At 34.4% G+C, this 23,569-nt stretch overlaps 1 protein-coding gene across 3 annotated transcripts in view; it reads right to left on the minus strand.

Moving 5' to 3' along the window:
- The window catches only part of LOC124365061 (ribosomal protein S6 kinase alpha-5-like), a 299,623-nt gene that overhangs the window by 45,773 nt on the left and 230,281 nt on the right, over nt 1-23,569 (minus strand). Inside the window, exon 1 of one of the 3 annotated variants that reach the window (XM_046820977.1) lies at nt 1,476-2,280. The exons of 1 other annotated variant lie outside the window; for it this stretch is intronic. In XM_046820977.1, coding sequence (XP_046676933.1) covers nt 1,476-1,743 — 268 coding nt within the window. In that variant the 5' untranslated portion in view covers nt 1,744-2,280. Of the gene's footprint in view, nt 1-1,475; nt 2,281-23,569 lie in introns of those variants that run through there. One more of the 3 variants, XM_046820978.1, reaches the window with a different exon arrangement.

The following is a 23,569-nucleotide window of genomic DNA, read 5'->3' on the forward strand; positions in this document are numbered from 1 at the left end:
ACGATTTATCAACAATATGATGAAACAACAATTACCTTAATATTAGTATAAAATGGTGCACATGCAACAGAAAAGATAATATATTGATCTTGATCAAGATGTCAATTCAAATTTAGCATACTTTTCATCTCGGCTATTGCACTAAACACCAACGATAAATATTTTAAACGCTGCAATTTATAATACAGCTTATTCAAATAGGCTATATTTTTGGTAACTTTCAGGATTAAAAATAAATTTAATATTTTAAAAAGTAATAGTTAATGAGTAGCGTAAAACATGACTGCCTGGGGAGTTTTTAATTCTCACATTATTTACTACAATTTGTTCTTAAGCAACTTTTATAATACAGGAGAAATTCATAAATTTTAAATATATCCATTAAAGTAAATTTCAATATGGTGGTCGATTTAATGAATTCTAAAAGTTATGGGATATTTCATAATATCACTATGTAATATGATAAAAACAATGAGCGTTTACATCTATATAAACTTCTCATATAGGCCATGTCTGCAATAATAAACAACATACCGGCTGTCATGCACAAATTGACCATTGAAAAAATTAACAAAGTAATAAGCTACTGAAGCAAATTCCATTAAATTGTTGAATTTTTAATATGCTTCCTTTAAATTAGTTTATTACTAAAAATGTTATGAAACATATACCAGTATTATTAATTGATGTCTATCATAAAACGTTAATGTTCATCGACAAATATAGGATTTTATCGGCAGTAGTAGATAAATTTAATGGACATATTCAGGAAATATAAACTATGTTGTACTGAATCATTTTTTTTTTAAATTTCTACAGTACAGTAAATGAGTTATTATTAATTCATTTTAAATTATATTGTCTAGGTTGGTCAACTGTAAACAAAAACTAACAAACCGTATGAAATTAACCCTAATTTGCTGGATATGCTCCAAACTACGGTTGAAATTAGCATATATATTAAAAACAAATAGCAAATTGTCTACTTATTGGAGGTCAAGCGCCTACAACTTAGGAGACGCAATGTTTGCAGTACGGAAGTGTCCGCGTGTTGCCGGCATTGGCGCCTTAGGTTATCTCTCACTTGTTGAGATACCATCTCCTTTGCAGGTTTATGCCACAAGGTCTTATAATAAGATTTAGATATTATATATAAAATAAAATTTAGCTCACCTAGTCTTTAAATTAAAAATAAAATATAAAAAACATGTCTTGCAATTTATGAAACAAATTCAAAATCATATTAATCATAAATTTTTTAAAGTTTTCTGCTTTAAATTAACGGTATACAGTATACTAAAATCATGTAAATGAAGTCATGCGCATGGCACGCAATGCCGTCTTACAAGTTGTTTACATCACTTTAAATATCAACTGGCATTCGGCCGAATTGTAAACAGCTTAGCTAGGCGAGTCACGTTGCAGCTTAGCGAGACAACCTACTGATATATAGAATGCATATGTTTAGTGCCTACCTCTCTCTCGGGGATGCTCCTCACTACGGAAGTAGTACTCTCCGTCATCCTCACTGCCGTCGCTGATGGTGATGCGTGTATTACACTCGTTGAGGACCGTACTCGCATCACTTGGCACTTCACTGACACGTCGTTCCGGGCTTTCGTCGCTGCTTCTTGGCTTTTTCCGGCTGCCACTGTCCACACTCTTCACCGAGCCTTCGTACTCTGAATCCTCGAAGTACCCGCTCTCGTGGTCCGTTTTCTTATCAATACCCATCGCTTCCATCGGAAATTTACAAACTCAAAAAGAAACACGGTCCTCAGACCATTTTAGGAAAGGCACAGGCTATCACTTGTAGTATTACTTGGCAATGTCGGGAAAAATTTGGGAACCGCTCGGGAATTTTAACGAGTCCCGGTAGAAAAGACAGCGAGGTAATCTGTGTTTACAAAAGTAGGTCGACTCGACACGTTCCAGTCCTTAGTTCCGCCAGAGTCCGCTATCGGCGCCACCTCACAGTTATGTATACACAATTCAAAACTTTTCAACGCAAAGAATTATTCGCACACTGATGTTAATAATTAATTATAAAATCTCAGGCAAGGTACTATGACCTATCACTAGAATCACTGCACAAAATTATGCACGCTGCCAAACAATATTGCGATCCAACTAAAACGTGGATACAACACGGCACAGCACTATTGGTGTAATATCACAAACAATATTCACATCGAACACCGATATTCACTAGTGAAAATATGGGATCGACCCGAACGTCTAACTGACACAAGTTGCCGCTACGACTGTCAGAAGACAACTGACTCTCCGCTGTAGGCCAGCGCCATCCTTCGGTCCCTCCCCTCCCACTCGACCGCTGCCCCCCCCCCCCCCCACCATCCTTGATCAGCTGTTCCACCGAAACTCGCGCAAGGCCGTATCCACGCGCATGCGCCGACTGTTTGGTGTTTGGGCACATCGTTAAAATATTCGATTAATCAAGTATTTTTGTTTAAAACTGATTTTAACGTATTTTGTTACTTGATTAATTATAGTTCTATTTTATAGTAATATTTGAAATCACATTTTACAGCCCAGTAAATTTATTTTTACAGGATCTCAAATTATCCAAATAGCGTTAAAAGTAATTAATTATTAATTTATACCATTGCGTGCAGGAAGGAATGTTTACACAACAGGACTTTATCGCCAGAGCTAAAAATTCAGGGATCTAGTTTCAATCAATAAGTTATTACCAGAGACTTACGTTACTTATCATTTTGAGTGCGTGGAGAGAAATCAGTAAAATAACACATTCACAATGCAATGGTACAAAAGATTTTTATTATTTTAAAATTTTGCTGAATCAAATTGAACCTGAATCTTAATCTTCTTTGTAACTGTATGCAATCTTTATAAGTGGTTTAACAAACCAAATCAAGGCAAATTTATTGAACTATCTGGTCACGAGTAAAAGTGAATGTAATAATTTAATAAAAGCGTTTCATATAATTATAAATTACAATCTAAAAACGTGGACTTCTACATGTATTGCATGCTAATTTCGTCTTAATCGGGTTTTTCAGTTATGATAGTTGAAAGTTGTAGATTAGTTGAAAGCGCCATAAAACGGGTAGCCTACCTCGTAAACTCAGGAAGTTACTTTTCATGAATAGTTTGCTTTATATTTATAAATGAAATAGGCCTATATAAGCTGCAGATGAATTATTATCATCGCCGACTTCATCTAATTTCCGACCTCTTAGTTAATTGTAGCTCTACAGGTTAATTTGTCGATAACGTTCTAACTCGGGTATATAAACCTTTAGAGCTGAGAGTATTCTCTGTGACATTATCTCCAGATGATGACAATCGGCGTCCCTGGCCCGCATACCCGAAGTCAGACAAGACCAAGGGCGGCGGTAGTGGTGTTCCATTTGTCCTTGCTGAGCGATTTCCCATCGTGGTTTTGGATAAACGGAACATCGTCAGCCGAGTCCATAATGCTTCTCTGTGCTCTAACTAAGTTGTGCCATAACCTAAATACAGCAAACAACCATATGCTTCAGCATTAAACCACGCATGCGAATCCAAACGTGACAAGAATAGAAAAAAAGAACACTGGAGCCTAATAACGTGAAATTATAATATAATCTAACGAAATAAATCTACAAAACGGAATAATCAAACATCGATACGATATCGTAGGAGGCATTGCTTTATTATAATTATTGTTTTCTGAAATCTCTTAAACTTATAAATCTAACAATTTCGATGTTGTTGGTGGGCAAAGTACAGTATAACTGTTATCAATACTATTATGATTATTAGCTTAAACACAGTTATTTAATGTCGAAATTCCTAACACTTTTTCAAAGTATGTGGACTCTAATAATTTGAGTAAAATAACAAGTCTATAGTTATTTTAATTTGGATTCAAAGACACAAAATGTCCATAGTTAACATCTTTTATTGTGAGTAGTGGTCGTCACATGTTACCCATCACTGTTAATCACTTTCCCACAGTTTCCATACCTAAGCCGCTACTAGTGTCACCACCACATAATACATTAAAGATTTCAAAATATCAACCGAAACATTTTAATCGGAATCGAAAAAATATTACCAATTTATAACGTAATTTGGGAAGTCTCTATTGATTCTATCGAAATGCGTGCAATTTGTGTAAATCACAAACATTACATGTACGCCCACATTATATCTAACGATTACTTCGTCAATCAGTTAACAAATCGAATAATTAATAAGAGAATTCAGTTTATCTTTGTGCAGGTTTCCTGTCTAGCAAATACTACTAGACACAACGTTTCTTGGTTACATTAAACGTTTATAAAATATATATTTTGACTGTAGTTCTCTGGGTGGGGGGGGAGGATGTTAATATTATCCTACTTCTTAATTAAGGGTATTAATAATCACGCAGACTAATTCAATACTTAAACAAATTTAAAGTTGGTACTTTAAATTTAAATTCTTCAGTATTTCACGTTATATTCGGTACAAACAAAACGCATTGTGGGTTGAAGGTACCATCCATTGTAATTGTAACACTGTCGCCAACTTTTGCAGATGAATTATTATCATCGCCGACTTCATCTCATTTCCAACCTCTTAGTTAATTGTAGAAGTCGGATGTAGACTGACTACAGAGCAAGAGAGAAAGCAAGCCAACAACCACCCGAGCGAGAAAGTCGGGCTCCAGGATAAGATTTCCAGACGTCTCCAGGATTGTCCAGCCACGGACACTGGAGTTGTCGCCCACTCCGTAATTGTAATAGCGTGTTGTACATAGAATAATCGTATACGTGGGTTGGCTTACTGACTTCCTCTTCTTTGTTTCAGGCACTCGTTGCCCTGATTTCAAATACGAGGAATACACAAATAATATTAATATTCCTCTTCTGTACGTAACCTTAAGCCAATATACATTCCAGTACAATAAGAATCAATCAAGACCAAAATTGTATTTCATGGTGCATAATGATATAAACGAATATTAAGGAACACTGTTCCAGAATTTATCTAGAATTAATTATGTAGTACGCATGCGAACTATTCTTTTGCTTGTTTAATAGTTGATTGTCACTTTTTACAGAGTGAATCTTGTATTGCCCATTCCTTTTTTACATTTTACAAAAATGCAAATACAGATGGGTGAAGCGGTGTGACGGTTACTTTGTAATCAGATTGAAAATACAATGAACAAATTGTAAAAAGTACCAAGGCATGTTTTATTCAGGTTTCCACTGTCGTGGAAAATCCTTCCAGTTTGAAACACTTTAAATTTTCGTGTTTGTTGTTTTTTTAACGGCGACCTAATTTAAGGGTTTCGACTAATAAAGGTACTAAAGCGTTGTTTTAACTGCCCCCACGCCGTGGCGAGAAAGTCGAATTCTTCCACGCTAATAATAAAAACGGGATAACATTAATGTTCAGTTATTGGAGTCTAAAACTGCTCTGACTCCCACAGGAGCGGCTGACGCACGCAGAATTGTCGGGACGTAGCTGGGAGTTGCTAGGCGACTCGCGGGTAAATAGGTATCACCGTGTCCTCGAGTCGGTAACTCGCAGGATATTTCAGTTGTAACCGAGCTATATACAGGCGCGTCTGTGACGTGCTAACTGTTTCATTGCGATTGACTGTAAGCTACTTTTAGATATTTCTGAAAAAGGAGCAAAGAGACTTTCCTTGTTTCGCCTGGACGCGGAAAATATCTGTCGATGTTTATGAACAACTCTGCAAACTCGTAGAAATGTCCACAGCCGAAGATTTTGTAAAGCGTCTTAATTGTATTACATCGATAAATCGCACATTGCAAGCGGACATCGCAACTGCGCCTAATTACAGATGCGCAAATTTGCGGTCAGTTAAATATACTTTATTTTTAAACAAACAGTTTCGACTATGGTTAAAGTTTCCCTTCGTGAAAAAAACAACATCAAGAATTCTCTTGTTCAGCATAGTTAGGTGATTACGGATACAAAAATTTGTTCAAAAAATCACTACAAAGTCGTAACCAGTCAAAGGCAACGGAAAGGTTCACTTCCTATTAGTTTGCAATTTTGGTTTAAAAGTCGTTAATGCCTTGTTATTACGAATGTGTCTGAGATCAAGAACCATTTGATCCAGTGGTTAATTTGTAACACATTTTGACAAGCTGATGTTATGGTCACTTATTGAGTCCTTAAACAAAAAAAATATTATAAAATTGTATGAGACTTTATAGGACAGTTCATCAAACCTTCACAAGTCCACGATAACACCTGTTTGATTAGTGCGTTAAACTATGGAGCGTTTAAATAATTAGTTCTTTGAAGGGCAAGTAAATGTGTGATCCTTTTAGGAAATCTTAAGATCCAGCAAGTGATATAATATAAAGTAAAAATTGTATAACTCGTAACTTGTCTTTTATGGATACCTAAGTGTGCAAACATCAGATGAAAAACACTAATGCTCTTTCACATTAGTACGTATTGTCAATTCGTCATTTTTAATGGACTCTATTAGTGTACAAGAATGATATTATTAAGACAGTAATTTATTTAATAGAGTCATTAAGAGTCGTACAGTAGTTCCTGTTAGGTTTTATGCACAAGTTCTGGTGTCCCACTTTTGTTCTAAAAATAGACGACAAACATGGAAATTTCCCGCAGCCTGGCAATTATCTTGTGGACAATGGCCCTTCGGCCAAAGTACGGCAGAACTGTCCACCAGGCTTGCCGGAGGGTCTGTCACCAATTAGGGGAGGTCACGGTTGAAGTGTCAATGCTAAAACCGGCCCCGACCATTGTCGCCTCCGGGAAACCTGGAGTCAAAATAGCCGACTCACTTGTCTAGGCGCGGGTACAGAGTTCAGCTTTCACCGGCCTAATCCCTTCTGTCACTCGGCCATTGTCTGAGCGTCCACAAATATTGGGTCCTGGGCCTATCTTAAATCATTATTTGTTACTTATTATCTGTGAGTCACTTTTGTAAAAGATATATGTCGCCAACATTCTGTCCTTTCTTGGTAAAGTCTTAAGTCACGATTGTTATTTTCACAAGAGAACATTCTAATTGTCTCCAGAGTGTGGTCATCGACCTGGTCGGAAATCCCGCCTTCTCCAGCTCTAGAATGTTGACAACACGTAGGAAATGAAAATAAAATCTCTTTATTGTCATAAAACAATTTCTTGCCTAATACATGTACAGTGATCTAGTACGTTTCTGGTATAAATATTACCTGTGCAAACTGCACTAAATATATAGAGAAATATTATTTTAAACAAGGTATAAAGCTTTAAAAAAGCCATAAAGTCCATAAATTAATCCATAAAACTTCACCATTTGATTTGTAAGGTAAAAATAAGTAAGCCAGTATAGCAACATCACGCAGAAAACTGTTTGCTAGCAGATAAAAAATCTCAGGTTTAAGTTAAATTTAGTAGATGACGAAATCATTAGACTAATGAGCAAACTAAAGCAATCTAACAGAAATTATAAAATATTCTGTTAGATGATGATGTCAAAATATTCATTGATGACATTACCAATGAATCTGATCACTGTATAAAAGATATGAGATTTTTTGGTCCGGATACAACTCAGACTATTAAGTTAGGGAGTCAAAATGACGTAAATGATATGTTAATGTTATCGAATTTTTATTTTGGTGAATATAGTTTCCTTTGTGTTAATGACAGTGCAAAAGCAGACCATTCCGACAGTGGGAGTCACTGGTCACTGTTGTTTATAAGACAGAACGAGGGCTGAAGCTTACCATCTCGACTCACTGTTAACAGTGAACCTGCGCGCAAAGTTGTTATAAAACTTGGTATATTAGACTCAAATATATTTGAAATCCTTTGTTACCAGCAGAAATGCCTATGAATGTGGTTTCAATGTTATTCATAATGCTACCTTTATATATAGAGAAGGGTAACTGTTAGGGAAACCAGAAGTAGACCTCAATGTAATGATTTTAAGAAAAAAGTTTTCTTAATATATGATTCCATTTGTCGATATTCAGGCGAGTTCAGTCGTAGAAGAGGAGCTTATGTTGAATGTTGTCCAGGAGCAAAAATCCTCAACATCAAGCAAAAACTTTTAAAATACATTAACTATGACTTATGTATAATATATATTCACATAGGTGCTAATAATCTTAAGAATGTTAAGAGGGGAGGGCAGGCGACAATGGAGGCCATGGTAAGCGGGAGGCTCTCCAGGCAATGGCAGGCTCGTTTTATACTGAGAAAACACATTTTCCCGTTGCTGTAACATTTTTGAATAGTATATTAATACGATCTGATATCAGTTATAAGGCCCCTTTCCTCTTCAGTAAATAATTTGAGTTGATGTGTTAAAAATTTCAGGTTGAAGCTAATTGGCAGATAAAAAAGCACAATTTGGCCCGTGAAGGTAGACATTTGATAGGGGAGGTAACCTCCAGCTAGTTAAATTATTTTCGAAGTTGTTCTCTGGAACCTAGGAAGTGTTGGAGACCGGTTTTGCAAATGATTCACAATCGGGTGTCGCCTTTTCCAAAAGGAATTTGGATGTTACCTCTGATACGAGTTATCATGGAGGCGGAGTATTCCAGAATTCGGAAAATGCAATCCAGGCGAAGAACAAAGTAGCCTGACAGCCATTCTTCTGAGGGTCTTGGAGGCATAGAAAGTGTTCCAGGTTTTAAAATAATCCATCAAATGTGCAAGTTATGGCAAATAAACTTGATACATTGGAGACCCTCTTGCACTGTGAAAATCCTGACTTTTTTTAGTATACTAGAGCACCATTTAGAGAGAGAGAGAGAGATTATGAAGTTGAGGCTGCCCATTTAAGTAGTTATAAAAAAGTAACATCTTTTTGTCGTGATGTATTGCAAAAGGGAGGAGTGTACATTCTCGTTAAGTCTTCTGTCCATCATGAAGTGGTCCACGTAAACAACTTTTGCTTGGAAGGCGGTTGTGAGCTTGCAGATACCAAACTCGAGTACGATGGTTTGCATATACACTTAGTTGTTGTTTATAAACCAAATCCCTTTTATTCTCCTTTTGAGGAACATAATTTATTTTATGATCACTTGTCTGCATGTCTTGAAAGAACCATTAATCTATTTTAAAGAATCACCTCGATCAAGGGATACATTGAGCTTACACATTGGAGATGTTGTGGTTGAATTTGATCAGTTTGTAAAATTCTTAGTGATCTCAGTAGATAGAAAACTGAATTATTATTCTCACAGAGAAAATGTAGCTGCAAAGTTGTGCTCAGGATTATTTGTCCTTCGTAGATTGTCTTCTTTTACAAACACTTACATGATGCTTTCCGCATACTATGCTCTCATTTATGCACATCTCTCATGCTGTTGGTGTTTGGGGTTCTGAAAATAGTTACATAAAACAGATTTTTATTTTACAAAAAAGCAGTTGGAGTAATAGCTCATCACAGCCAATGGATTCTTGCGAACAGTATTCAACTCATTAAAAATCCTTACCTTTTCCTCAATTTACATTTTAAAAATCCTACTTTACTTTCAACAAAACCCTGGACTTTTTCAACACCCTGTGCCACAATCTAAATCTCAGTTCAGAAACAAAAACAAATCTAACATTCCGCATCATAAAATCTTTTTGAAAAACCAAATGTTTTATAATTCAGTTATATTTTTAACGCCCTCCCCGTCTACCTCAGGATGGAAATGACTATCAATATGGTTCAAGAGAGTTTAAGAAAGTTCTTAGTTTCCAAGTCTTCTTATAGTGTTAAGGAGTTTACAAATACATTTTAATTGTTCAAATTATTTTATATATATTGGATGATGTATACATTATTGACTCATGATGAGGGTTGTAATATGTTGAATGGTAATAAAGAATTATTTGATTAGTCACGTCTTGCTTAATTATTTATCGTCTGTCTGTTTGCTTGTGTTTTAAAGTTTCATAAGAAATCGTATTAGGTTTCAATATGGCGGCTACATAAAACTTTCAACTAACAAATTTAAAGCGAAAGATTTTACGAAGAGATTTTAAAAAATGATAAAATATGGTTTATTTTTAGATTAACATTTTGATACAAAATTAATTTCACTACGATAAATAATAAACGAATCAGAAAGATTTTACTGAGTACCGTCTGACTTAAAATACATCAATAGATTTATTATGGTTTTTATCTACTGTTTAATAATCAGCCAATTTTTAATTTAACAGATAAGATTACGTGCTCATTTTTGTCATTTTAAAACACGTTAGGTCGTTAGTGCACATTTTGTGTGAAGTTTGATAAATGTGATTTATGGACACCCCTGTATATAATCTTATAAATAAAAATGAATCACAAAATGTATTGCTAAGCTCTGATCTTGAGAACGGATGGTCTAATTCGTTTAATTACTTTTGAAAAATATTTACTGAAATCCGGGGAAGGTTTATTTATGAAGAAAAGATTAGAATAATAACCTGGAATTAAGAAAAAATAGTACTATTTATGTTTCATGATCGAAATTCAACTGACACTAAACAGCTGTTGACACTTTCAGCTAAAGTTTGACAAATTGTCTAAAGACCTGTTTACATTTAAATTTTATACAATTTTAAGTACATAGTACATTGTTTGATCACTAGTATAATGCAGATTGCAAATAAAAATTAATAATATCTAAATTGTACTCCAGATTGCGCCAGTGACCAATTTAACTAATTTAATGCTGCAATGTAAACACTGTTACAAAATCAACCTTAATGAACTAAGATGTGAATGTTTTCAAAAAAGATACTCCAACAAATTGGTCAAATGCCATATTAAAATGTCAAGGAACATTGTGATATGGCGTTTTACACTGGCTTACGGCAAATCAGAAAAATCAACAATAACATCCTCAACGATCCATTACTGTGGAATGTTGCATGAACGTAATAAGGATTTCCTCCTTAAACCGGAAGTACATATGAAATGTGTAGAATTTTCCCCTAGGCTGTAAAAGGCTTCTCATTCCTAAGTATGTATGTAACTTTTCTTCATCGGGACAACAAGGTAAATTCAACAATGGCGTTGGAAATATTAAGTTTTTTGATCGGGGCAAACTAAACTGTGGTACTATAACTGGATTTAAACAGCCGAAAGTAGGTACCTTATAACCGAAGTAGGCGTTGCTTGGACAGGTGACCGCTGAGCGATCGCCCGCCTGCCCGGCCATTGGTGGTGGTTCGGAAGTCACCTTTAAGCCGTTGGTCCCCAGGTTAAGTGTTAGAGAGGGCTTCTTAGCCCTAACTTCGCCTGGTAAAATAAGACATTCTTTACTTTTTTTTTTTTGCTTCTCAGTTCTACGTATGTATATATTGTTTCTTCATCAGGAAAACAAGGCAATCTCTACTATGGTACTGGAAATATCGTATTTGACTAAGTCTAGAAGTAAACGCCTTTGACCGAAGAATGTTTCTGGGACCTGTGTATTTCTTGATCGGGGTACAGGTCTGACCCAGCTGTGACGTTGGATGTGTAATTAATTTGAACCAGAAATTCCCTAGGCGTGAATACACGATATAATAGTCAGGTTAAACTCTGATACTCTTAACCAAGAACACTTGAATACTATATACCAACACATGTATGCCCACTTAATTCCAAAATTGGTTTTTTATTCAAGGGTAGTGTAAGGACTTCAATTTTGAAAAAAGCGTGCGAAGCCACAGCTAGTTAATTGTAAATTCGAGGACACTAAAATGATTTGCTTATGAGCAATTTATTTACTACACCGGCAATAATTTATGGGAATGACTTCATTGAAGAATTAGTCTGGGAGAGGGTCGAACAATTTAATTCAATTGTACATTACATATATTTGAAAAAAACTGTGTGTTTTGATGGGAACTGCTGTGTTTGCTCGTCCGTAAGTGAGTATACTGTTGGTATTTTGGTTAAAAATTGTAAGTTTTCCCAAACAAAATCAATGATTAAAACCTAAAATATTTACACAATTGGGTTATGTTTAAACCAAACATGGTTTGGAGAGTTTTCTTCGGAAGAAAAGAGTGCACTTGATCCTAAAATTATCATTTTTCTCTAATAGGAATGGTGTACATAAGTTTATACGCTATTAATATTTATAAATATATCCGTAATAGAGTGTTAAAAGAACACGTGAGTTTGTGCAATGCGACAGTATTGTAAATGCAAAATACGCGCATCGACAACCCCTCAATTAAATCAGAAATCAGAAATTCTTTATTGTCAGACAGTATAACACTGAAAAATAGCGTCAACAATAATATGTAATAGTTAATTAATTACATGAAGTGATTTTTAGAATAGCCTAATAAAATTGAATATAAAAACGTCAGATTAATTAAAATAGCATTAAAGTTTTTGTCAATGCTAAAATAAAATAAACTAAAGCTTACATAGGTGGCTAGTCTTAACATAAAGCTCAATATAAGCTAGTCTGACCAGAGCACTCGACAAAGTCCCTGACATTGTAGTAAACCCGCTGCACCAAATGCCGCTTGACCTCCCTTTTGATTCACACGTGAATGATTAAGTTTTATAATTATGCAAGAATCCATTCACAAACGTTCTGGTTTTTATACATTTGTCTATATTTCAACAGGTTTCAGGGTTATACGAATAAAGTTTGAGAAATGCGGTTAAAAAACGAAATACAGAAACAATACGAGTGAAGATAATATTTATCACAACTTCTGTCTGATCCAATCAAATTTTTAAGGAATAGTACTTACACAATATGCCTCATATACATTTTTAGCCACTAAAATTTAAGATTGTGGTTATTTATAACTATATGAAATTATTATTTAACGATTTAAAGTTCTACAAAGATTTGTAACGTGATGGGTTCCTGGTTAGAGAGACGGTGTGCGTCTGATAATGATATAGTATTTAAAAAAAATGAAATTCTTTGTTTAAGTGCTTTCATTTGTCGTCGATATTCACTAACGTCAAGCAACATACAAAAAGTGAATTTGTTAAATTCCTCGAATTACAAAAGCTAAATCGCAAGGTTAATACTAAGAAATATTTAAAAATTAAAAACTTTTGTGCTAAAAACTCGTAGTAGTACACGAGACAGAATTACGAAACCCATCACCGTCAAATAAAACACTGAACCCTCATAAAAGATCAACAATGCACAATATAATTATTATATGGTGAATTTTAATTTATTTACGTTGGTGATGCATGTAGCATACAAATTTACCGTTGTGTACCTTATCCCTGTTCAAAATAAATCTTTACATTTGTATTTATTCTACATTTCCACCTAAATTATGTTCTTCACTTGAAGAGGACAACAGATACCATACTCCTCGAAACGTCGGGTCTCATTTAAAATTACTGGTACTTTCAAAAGTCAAGTACTGCTTGGAGAAATCATATCTACTCGGGTTATCCAGGGCAGTCACATGATCAATGTCTGAAGGTGATAAGCAGGGTTTCAGATGCTGCACAGAATCAAGTAGGAATAAGGTGCGCATTTGAGTATTTTAGTTTCCAATGCCCATTTTATTAAGAACTTCTTTATCAGCTCATACTCTATTTTCACCCTATTTTAATGTTACTGAAAAACGTAAAAATATAGGATAACGTAACACGATTACTATTTAAGTATAATCAATGACAGTAGAAAAATAAAAAGCAATAAAAAAGTATGAAATCTAGTGTTATACAATAAGCAATTCAGCTGTGAAGAATAAGTTTATAATTGTAGTAATGAGGTACGTGGTACATTATGAGCGCGACATTGCTGATATAATGGCCTGTAAATAATAACAAGAAGCTCCGACACTGTACACGGCAGAGCCAGCGCTGTTCAATTTGGCAACGTCGCATAGTGCGGCCTTGGTAGTACAACCTGCATTACATTATGACGGCCCTACAACAGTTATCTGTGCCTCGTGTCTCTTCATTCAGCCCATCGTTGCCATACCAACGCTGCTGAACTCTACACGTATTGACACAAATAAAACTGTAGTTTTGACGAGTGTTTTATATAGCACTGTTTACTCCTCTATTAAATCCACTTCCGGTAGCCGAATGCAATAAAAATAATTTTAAACACTACAGTTCTAATTGAGTATTGAATATTAAAATCAAATGGTTTTTCACCGAAGGATGAATAGATAACGTGACTAGTTATCGGGTGCTTTATTCTTTTTGACATTAGAAGTGATTTAATTAGAGATAAAATACTGCCCATATCACGTTTTTCGACTCAATGGTATTGAGTATTGAATATTAAAATCAAATGGTTTTCACCGATGAATAGATAACGTGACTAGTTATCGGGTGTTTTATTCTTTTTGACATTAGAAGTGATTTAATTAGAGATAAAATACTGCCCATATCACGTTTTTCGAATCAATAAATTTATGCAACCTTTAGTGTAAAATCTGTATACAGCTGATGTCTCATCTTCACTTATACTATCTAATCATACATGCCGTAATGCATATGCAGGAAATTAAATTTCGCACTATTAATTACTTTTAAAATTTCTAAAAGTACATTTCCACATTTTGATAATTATTACTTCTAGGTATTGATAAAAACTGTCATATTATGAGGTAAATAACAATCGACAGCGAAGTTAGATACAATGTTAGGGGAGATTATGAAATAATCTTTGTGTTATTAACAGATTTGAAAGTAATCCTTTTCCTATGTAATTATAATGCACAACCACAACTCCGACTAACTTGGTCGTAACGATTACTTTTACACGTTGATACTTAAAACAGTCAATTGAACATAACATTTTAGGCCACACATATGTTCCACGAGCTACAAATATCATCTGGATAGCAACAATATAAATATGATGGATGCCATATAGTGTTGTTGTCTGTAATTTATTAATCCTGGAAAGATTAAAAAAATCTATGTACACTCGTTTTACTGATTTACGAAGAGAATAAAATCGTGCTAATGACAAGGATTGCGTAAGTTCGACGTTAATTGATTGGTAATTGTCCCCGTAAAGGTCATAACAATTAATTTTAAAAAGGTTCGTTACTGTAGTTTTAATAATTAATTATGGCCTGGTATTAATACCAGACATTCAATTCAAATGCGACTTAATTTTATACGTTTTTTAAGTTTTCCTAACAAGTGAGCGAATACAATTATGTAGAGCAATTGACATTGTCACTCGAAATTGTAATGGAAGTAATATACCCAAAAGACATGCTAAAATAACAAAACTTTCACATAAACACAAATACTTGTTTATGCATGATTAATCCTTCTATTACCACAAACATTTACGTTACATTGTAACGGATTGTTATTTTACGTATATAGTTTTTTTGCTTGACTTTACTTTTGAGCGCCAAATATTAAAAAGGCAACTCAGGGAATAATGAAGTCAGAATATTTATCACCAACCGGAGCCCTAACGTTCAGTCTTTGTGAGCGACCCTGTACCCGTCGTTTTAAACTAAGGGAATAAACCAAAGAATCCTTTACATTTCTGCGAAAAGCCGACAACTGATTGGGGACTCAGCATGAAGGATGGCGCCTTAGAGGATCGCCGGTAAAGGGATTATTTTTGAAAAATTTATGGTTTCAATGTATGCCTTTGTCCTTGGTCGACATCGGGTACCTGAACAGGCTGTTAAACTGCCCAAGGAGGAACGGCTGTCGGTTATAAGTCGGCAGAAAGTCACCGCGGAGCCGATCTTCTAAATCAAAAGATTTACACTCGGATGACTTTCTACAAGAACTGACACGTAGGCCATAAAGTCCTGGACGGACTAAAGAGAAAGGTTTCACAGGCACCGATGGTTCCAGGAAAATTGCTAAATATATCCGGGTGCATATTTTCTCCTTTCTCAACCCTTGGAGGAACAAACTTTTAAACATAGTAACTAAAAATTATACAGTAAGTTTGTTAATTCTCTATAACCCCATTCGTGCTTCTCATAGTATGTTTTCTAAAAATATAAATTAGGTTGTATGAGGAAAATGAGGGAAAAAATAAAAAGATGGTTGCAAAGCTTGAGTTTTAAATTATAAAGAACGGAAGAACCTTCAAAACAATAAATGAGAATCTGTTAGGTTCAAATGCAATGCCCTGGGATTCGAATTTGAAATATCATTATATTATAATTAATATCAGTAGATGTAAATTTTGTAAATAATTTATAGTTATGATAAGTGGAAATTTAATTAGCACTATAAGAGAACTATAATTCCGTAAACCACAGCATTTGTTAATTATAATTAAACAATACACAATAATCATACAGGATTAAAAAGTTGTTTTGAGAATCACTGAATACAATTTTTAATTTAATGTTAATTTGTTATGGCCACATATGCCAGGTATTATTCACAAAAGAAACGTATGTTTAAATTATTTTATAGTTGCAGGAAAACTTTTTATCAATGAATATCTACGATGTTTGATGTTTATTTTTCTTCAAAGAATCATAATAATTGATATAAAAGGCAGTTGCTGTAATAAATATAGTAGGATTGAATACTTAAATCATTAAATCTGGGGATTATTTCAGTCTTTTGAAAAAACTTTTCTTCGCCAATACCGTTTCAATGGATTAGATTAAGAATTTTTACGGTCCTAGACGGTTCAAATCCATTTTGTCTACTTCCCCGAGAATTGAACTCGTGAATTTTCGTTACGGTGGAGTTCGTCTTAATTGAATTGACCATTTAGAAGTTTCTGAAAAAACACGATATAACGGGGAGAAATCTCATGGTAGAAAAATGTAAATTGCTTCCCGCTTATTCCAGTACATATTTAATCAAGGACGATGTGTGTCATAAAGTTTCCATTGTAGTTTTTTCACAAATTCAGATTGTCTATCTGCGATTTATTTTCCTCAGGATATTTTCTACCGGGGGACTTTTTAATCACATGAAAGAGTAGTGCTATCCAAAGTCAATACTGTACACCTAAACTTTAAAATACTAAATTTATTTATTTCTGCACTATTTACATTGATTGTTACATCCTTAATTATTGTTCTCAGACAAAGTAAACAATATAAATACTCGCAAGTTGTATATTTCCTAATACGTTCTAAAAAACACACGGTTTCGTTTATTATTGATAATTTGAGTTTTTGAATATTTGCCCATTATATTTTAGAATTTGGTACCTGAAGAAGTACGTAAATATCAGTTCTCGAAACGTTGTGTTCCTAACATTAGTCGGTGGCAACTATCCGTATTTCTTTTATCTTTATATTTCCAAAATAATTCAACGTTTTTCAAAACACTGTTCATCATAGGAAGCTTCGACTTCTTAAATCCATTCTTACATAACGTTGTAAGAATACATAAAAATATTACACAAAGTATAAAGTTCCCTGCACAAAGCGGAAGGTGCAATGGAGCTTAGCTCTATATTTGCATTAAATTAACCCTTCATAAAAAATATGGCTACATCACCCATAACGTTGTGCGAAGTACATAGTTTTTTCCAACAGAAATTATTGCATGTAATTTATTTTTCATGGAATTCAAGTATGAACATTTGATTAGTTTTAAACTTGGCGTATAAAACACTCCAGATCACTAAGTGACAATTTAGAAGTCGTTCGAATTGTATTCAAATTATCTTCAATTATTTGATGCAGTCAATTTATCGTTATTACATGATTTAACATTTCACGTGATCACTTAATAGAAAAATACTTTATACTTGCTCTGTGTTGTATTACACAGCAAAAACAAAACTTACAGACCACCAGGACTAGCTTCCGACTGGAAATTTCGTGTCTAAACTAAAAAAATCCTTCATGCCTTGATTGAAAAAATGTAATACTAGTGATTATAAAAACGTAGTGGGTTTAAATATGACACATGTTTCAATATACATTAAGGTAAAATGTATGGATTCACCGTTAAGTTTAATGCTGACAATTGTCGAAACAAACAGTTTTTAAACTAGAAAACATATGAAGGAGGACTTAAATGTTGTAATTAACAATCAAACATCTCATCAATACAAAAACGTTTAGAAAGAATAAAAACCCACAAAAAACAAAACAACTATTCAGATTTAAATGAACATTAAAGAACTGTATAGCAGTGTACTTATATTGAAGGTTACATTTATTATTATTGATTTTGTATAATTAATGGTAAAATGAATTGGGAATATAGTAAAGCTAAAAAATGCACGCCACCGTATAAGATTACTCGATTACATAATCAAGAAATACTGTATAGACAACAAAATATATTAATTATTTTCTTTTAATATGTAACAAACATACACACACAACATATGCACGTCCCCTTCAAAACGGTAGCTAAACTATTTTATATTAATATGATATTGAATTACAATTAATTGCTTAAGTTTGTTTTACATACTATGCAAATTTGTATGTATCAGATATGAAGACGTGAGCAACTATTTCAATTTCTTAACTAAATGAGATGACTGGGGTTATTGTACCTTTTGTTTCAGTGACTACAGTATTTGTATCAAAGATTCTATACCAGTGTGTTATCTAGACTTTATTATTATTTATTAAATTGAATTATTTTTATTTTTATATCGTAAATATTCAAATTGGTGACAATTAAGTTGTCGACAAAACCGTACTACGATACTATATATGAATTTAACGTGAAATGTTTATTCTCTTTAGTAATATCGTAATAGAAAGAGATATATTTGTATCAAAATATCTCTGATTTTATTAATGACAATTCTCATTCCATCGTATGAATGACCAGATCCAGGATAAAACTAGGCAACGCCATTCCGAGAAAACAAAGCATATTTACATTCCGCTTTGTTATTTGCTTATGTAACCAGTCCCACTGACCCGTTATTACAGACAGCGCTCTAATCACGTGCTTAACAACGTTGGCCTGATAATGGATCGATCGTTACCGAAACAGGCCAAGAACTCAAGAACTATCCGGGCCATTGTTGTCTGTGTCGCACATGTTAGTAATCTGTGCTTTGATTACTCTACTCATAACCGCTGTGACTGACTTGTCAGTGTTTAGTCTGAACAGAGTTGGCCTGGTAATGGATCGATCGTTACCGAAACAGGCCAAGAACTCAAGAACTATCCGGGCCATTGTTGTCTGTGTCGCACATGTTAGTAATCTGTGCTTTGATTACTCTACTCATAACCGCTGTGACTGACTTGTCAGTGTTTAGTCTGAACAACGTTGGCCTGGTAATGGATCGATCGTTACCGAAACAGGCCAAGAACTCAAGAACTATCCGGGCCATTGTTGTCTGTGTCGCACATGTTAGTAATCTGTGCTTTGATTACTCTACTCATAACCGCTGTGACTGACGAGTATGTGTTTAGTCTGAACAACGTTGGCCTGGTAATGGATCGATCGTTACCGAAACAGGCCAAGAACTCAAGAACTATCCGGGCCATTGTTGTCTGTGTCGCACATGTTAGTAATCTGTGCTTTGATTACTCTACTCATAACCGCTGTGACTGACGAGTCAGTGTTTAGTCTGAACAACGTTGGCCTGGTAATGGATCGATCGTTACCGAAACAGGCCAAGAACTCAAGAACTATCTGGGCCATTGTTGTCTGTGTCGCACATGTTAGTAATCTGTGCTTTGATTACTCTACTCATAACCGCTGTGACTGACTTGTCAGTGTTTAGTCTGAACAACGTTGGCCTGGTAATGGATCGATCGTTACCGAAACAGGCCAAGAACTCAAGAACTATCCGGGCCATTGTTGTCTGTGTCGCACATGTTAGTAATCTGTGCTTTGATTACTCTACTCATAACCGCTGTGACTGACTTGTCAGTGTTTAGTCTGAACAACGTTGGCCTGGTAATGGATCGATCGTTACCGAAACAGGCCAAGAACTCAAGAACTATCCGGGCCATTGTTGTCTGTGTCGCACATGTTAGTAATCTGTGCTTTGATTACTCTACTCATAACCGCTGTGACTGACGAGTATGTGTTTAGTCTGAACAACGTTGGCCTGGCCTGGATCGATCGATCGTTACCGAAACAGGCCAAGAACTCAAGAACTATCCGGGCCATTGTTGTCCGTGTCGCACATGTTAGTAATCTGTGCTTTGATTACTCTACTCATAACCGCTGTGACTGACTTGTCAGTGTTTAGTCTGAACAACGTTGGCCTGGTAATGGATCGATCGTTACCGAAACAGGCCAAGAACTCAAGAACTATCCGGGCCATTGTTGTCTGCATCGCACATGTTAGTAATCTGTGCTTTGATTACTCTACTCATAACCGCTGTGACTGACTTGTCAGTGTTTAGTCTGAACAACGTTGGCCTGGTAATGGATCGATCGTTACCGAAACAGGCCAAGAACTCAAGAACTATCCGGGCCATTGTTGTCTGTGTCGCACATGTTAGTAATCTGTGCTTTGATTACTCTACTCATAACCGCTGTGACTGACGAGTATGTGTTTAGTCTGAACAGAGTTGGCCTGGTAATGGATCGATCGTTACCGAAACAGGCCAAGAACTCAAGAACTATCCGGGCCATTGTTGTCTGTGTCGCACATGTTAGTAATCTGTGCTTTGATTACTCTACTCATAACCGCTGTGACTGACTTGTCAGTGTTTAGTCTGAACAACGTTGGCCTGGTAATGGATCGATCGTTACCGAAACAGGCCAAGAACTCAAGAACTATCCGGGCCATTGTTGTCTGTGTCGCACATGTTAGTAATCTGTGCTTTGATTACTCTACTCATAACCGCTGTGACTGACTTGTCAGTGTTTAGTCTGTACAACGTTGGCCTGGTAATGGATCGATCGTTACCGAAACAGGCCAAGAACTCAAGAACTATCCGGGCCATTGTTGTCTGTGTCGCACATGTTAGTAATCTGTGCTTTGATTACTCTACTCATAACCGCTGTGACTGACGAGTCTGTGTTTAGTCTGAACAGCGTTGAAATGTTTTGGGGTCCCAGTAAGGCGCCAGAAACAAAACAAGTTTCCATAGGCAGAAGTCAAAACATAATAAACTTGTAGTTATTGACTACTATTATACTACATTGATTGAATAGATAAAACTAAAACTAGTCTACTTTTTCAACACTAGATAATGCTGGACACTCTATTATTTATTTTGAAATAAAATGAATTTCAACTTGTTTTGGCATAAATAGAGAGACATTTTAGAGAATTTTAGAGTGAAGTCTCCACAGTTAACGTGGAGTTCATTCTTGACGAAACTGGTGATATGGCGAGGTTTATATTGTTGTTAGTGAGTTGCTATATATGGGCACCTTTTTAATAAAAAATGTCAGGCTCTCAAGAATCGAAATAGGGAATTGGGTGTAATTTCTTTCAAAGTAATGATCTACAACATTAGTTCTTGGCCACGAGATAAATTATTCGGACTATTCTTTTCTGTAATTGGAAAATATAATCAATTTTGAGTATCTTAATTGGTAACACGACAGATAAGGGTGAAAACAACCATGGTATGCCAGTAAAAGAATAATAATATTTTTGAAAATGTAAATGCTAATACATTTAAAATAATATTAGGGTGTAAATAATATTAATAATCGACATACATTATATATCTAGCCATTGATGAAATTGTCTAAGCGAAGGTGGAATAACGTTTTTAATCTATATTTCATATGTAGTGTGTGTCCAGTACTAAAACTATAATCATACAACTTTGAGTTATATTCAATTTTGAGTATCTTAATTGGTAACACGACAGATAAGGGTGAAAACAACTAATATATATCAGTAAAAGAATGATAATATTTTTGAAAATGTAAATGCTAATACATTTAAAATAATATTAGGGTGTAAATAATATTAATAATCGACATACATTATATATCTAGCCATTGATGAAATTGTCTAAGCGAAGGTGGAATAACGTTTTATAATCTATATTTCATATGTAGTGTGTGTCCAGTACTAAAACTATAATCATACAACTTTGAGTTATATTCAGTTAAATATCTGTAATTTAATTTTGAGATTCTATTACGCTTGGGAACACATGAAGGCAGCCTACTGATGTAATATCGTCTTAGAGCACATAAAACATAAAACACAAGAGTATCGTTGGAGCATATTTATTTTACCAGCGCGGTTCTATCCCTATACGTTTCGGTTGTGTTTGCTTCAGTCTCACAATCTTTAAAAAATATTAGCTTCCCTAGTTTTACAAACACCATATTAATAAGTAATTTTTGAATATTTTTAGAATTTCAACGGAATATTTTGATGATTTGAGGAACACTTTGAGTGCTTAATTTGCAATTTGGAAATAATAGCTTTCTGTTTTTGGCAAATTGGATGCGTTGGAGAACTGAAAGAGCTGTTTTACACTCGTTGCTGAGAAAAATTTTCCACCGGAATTGCTTAAAAATGTGTCATATATTTTAAAGGATCTAAAAACGCTGAGTGTTCTCACCCACAGTTTAAATTTTTTTTGCTGTTTAAACAGAGATCGTTTTCAACACAGTGTTCAACAAATTGATTTGCCTACGAGCTAGAAGCGGAATTTCTGAACTCAGGAAGATGATCTAAATGGCTACCAAATCAGCTACTATGAGAAAAATTTTAACGAATACGGGAACAATACAATGGCTGATTGAAACCCTGTCTAACGTGTGAACGGGTTTTACGAATTTCTATAAAACTCGCTTTTCGATACATAGATTTTTATTTGTAAATCAAATTTTAACAAGCTCTTAGCCTACTTTAGAGTCTGTCTCAGAATCAGTACAGAAACTAATATTTACGTTTATACGCAGTTTAAATAAATATATATATATATATATATATAATATAGATAAAATTATATATAATATAATTATTATAATATGTATAGCATATATAATTTATATGTATATATAACATGTATAATTTATGTGTGTGTGTGTATATATATATATATATGTATATATATATATATATATATATATATATATATATATATATATATATATATACACACACACTATGTAAACAACACATTTTATTACATTTTCAAAAGCCTCAGAATAACTGATACATTGTCTAGTTCATAGTTTACACACAAGAATTATATATTGTAGGGAAACGTTAAAAAATCTGTGTTCAAAATACATTCTCTAAGACTATTTATTACACGTCATTCTAAAAATAATTGTGGAAGGTGATGTGATTACGTTGGAACATATTGTACATAAATGACTTTATCAAGGAAATCACGAGGAAAAGTTCTGTTTTTTCATAATGACGCAAAAAGTTAAAGCGTTGTATTTTCATATCCTCACTTACAAACAAGGAAAATGAGTCCCATAACCATAGCTGGTGTTATGAAACAGAATCCATTGACTTTAAAACAAGGTTTTAATTTGATGGTAATGTCTGTATTCTGTTTTCCCAACAAGCTTTTACTGATAAATATGTTTTATAAAATCTAACAGCGATATCCCGCGGCTTCGCCCGCAATTTAGTGTTTCCCAATCTTTTTGGACTCACTTTAGGTTTGTACTACTTTTCTGCGGCGCTCCACCCCCTCATCAACTCAACTTAATACAGTCAATGAAGAATAACAATAACGTATTGTGACTTTATCATCTAAATAATAATAAATTCACACGAGTAAAATATTTGCCTGTATGCCT

Source organism: Homalodisca vitripennis, chromosome 6 (genome assembly GCF_021130785.1).
Source record: "Homalodisca vitripennis isolate AUS2020 chromosome 6, UT_GWSS_2.1, whole genome shotgun sequence".
NCBI classification, from domain to species: Eukaryota; Metazoa; Arthropoda; class Insecta; order Hemiptera; family Cicadellidae; genus Homalodisca; species Homalodisca vitripennis.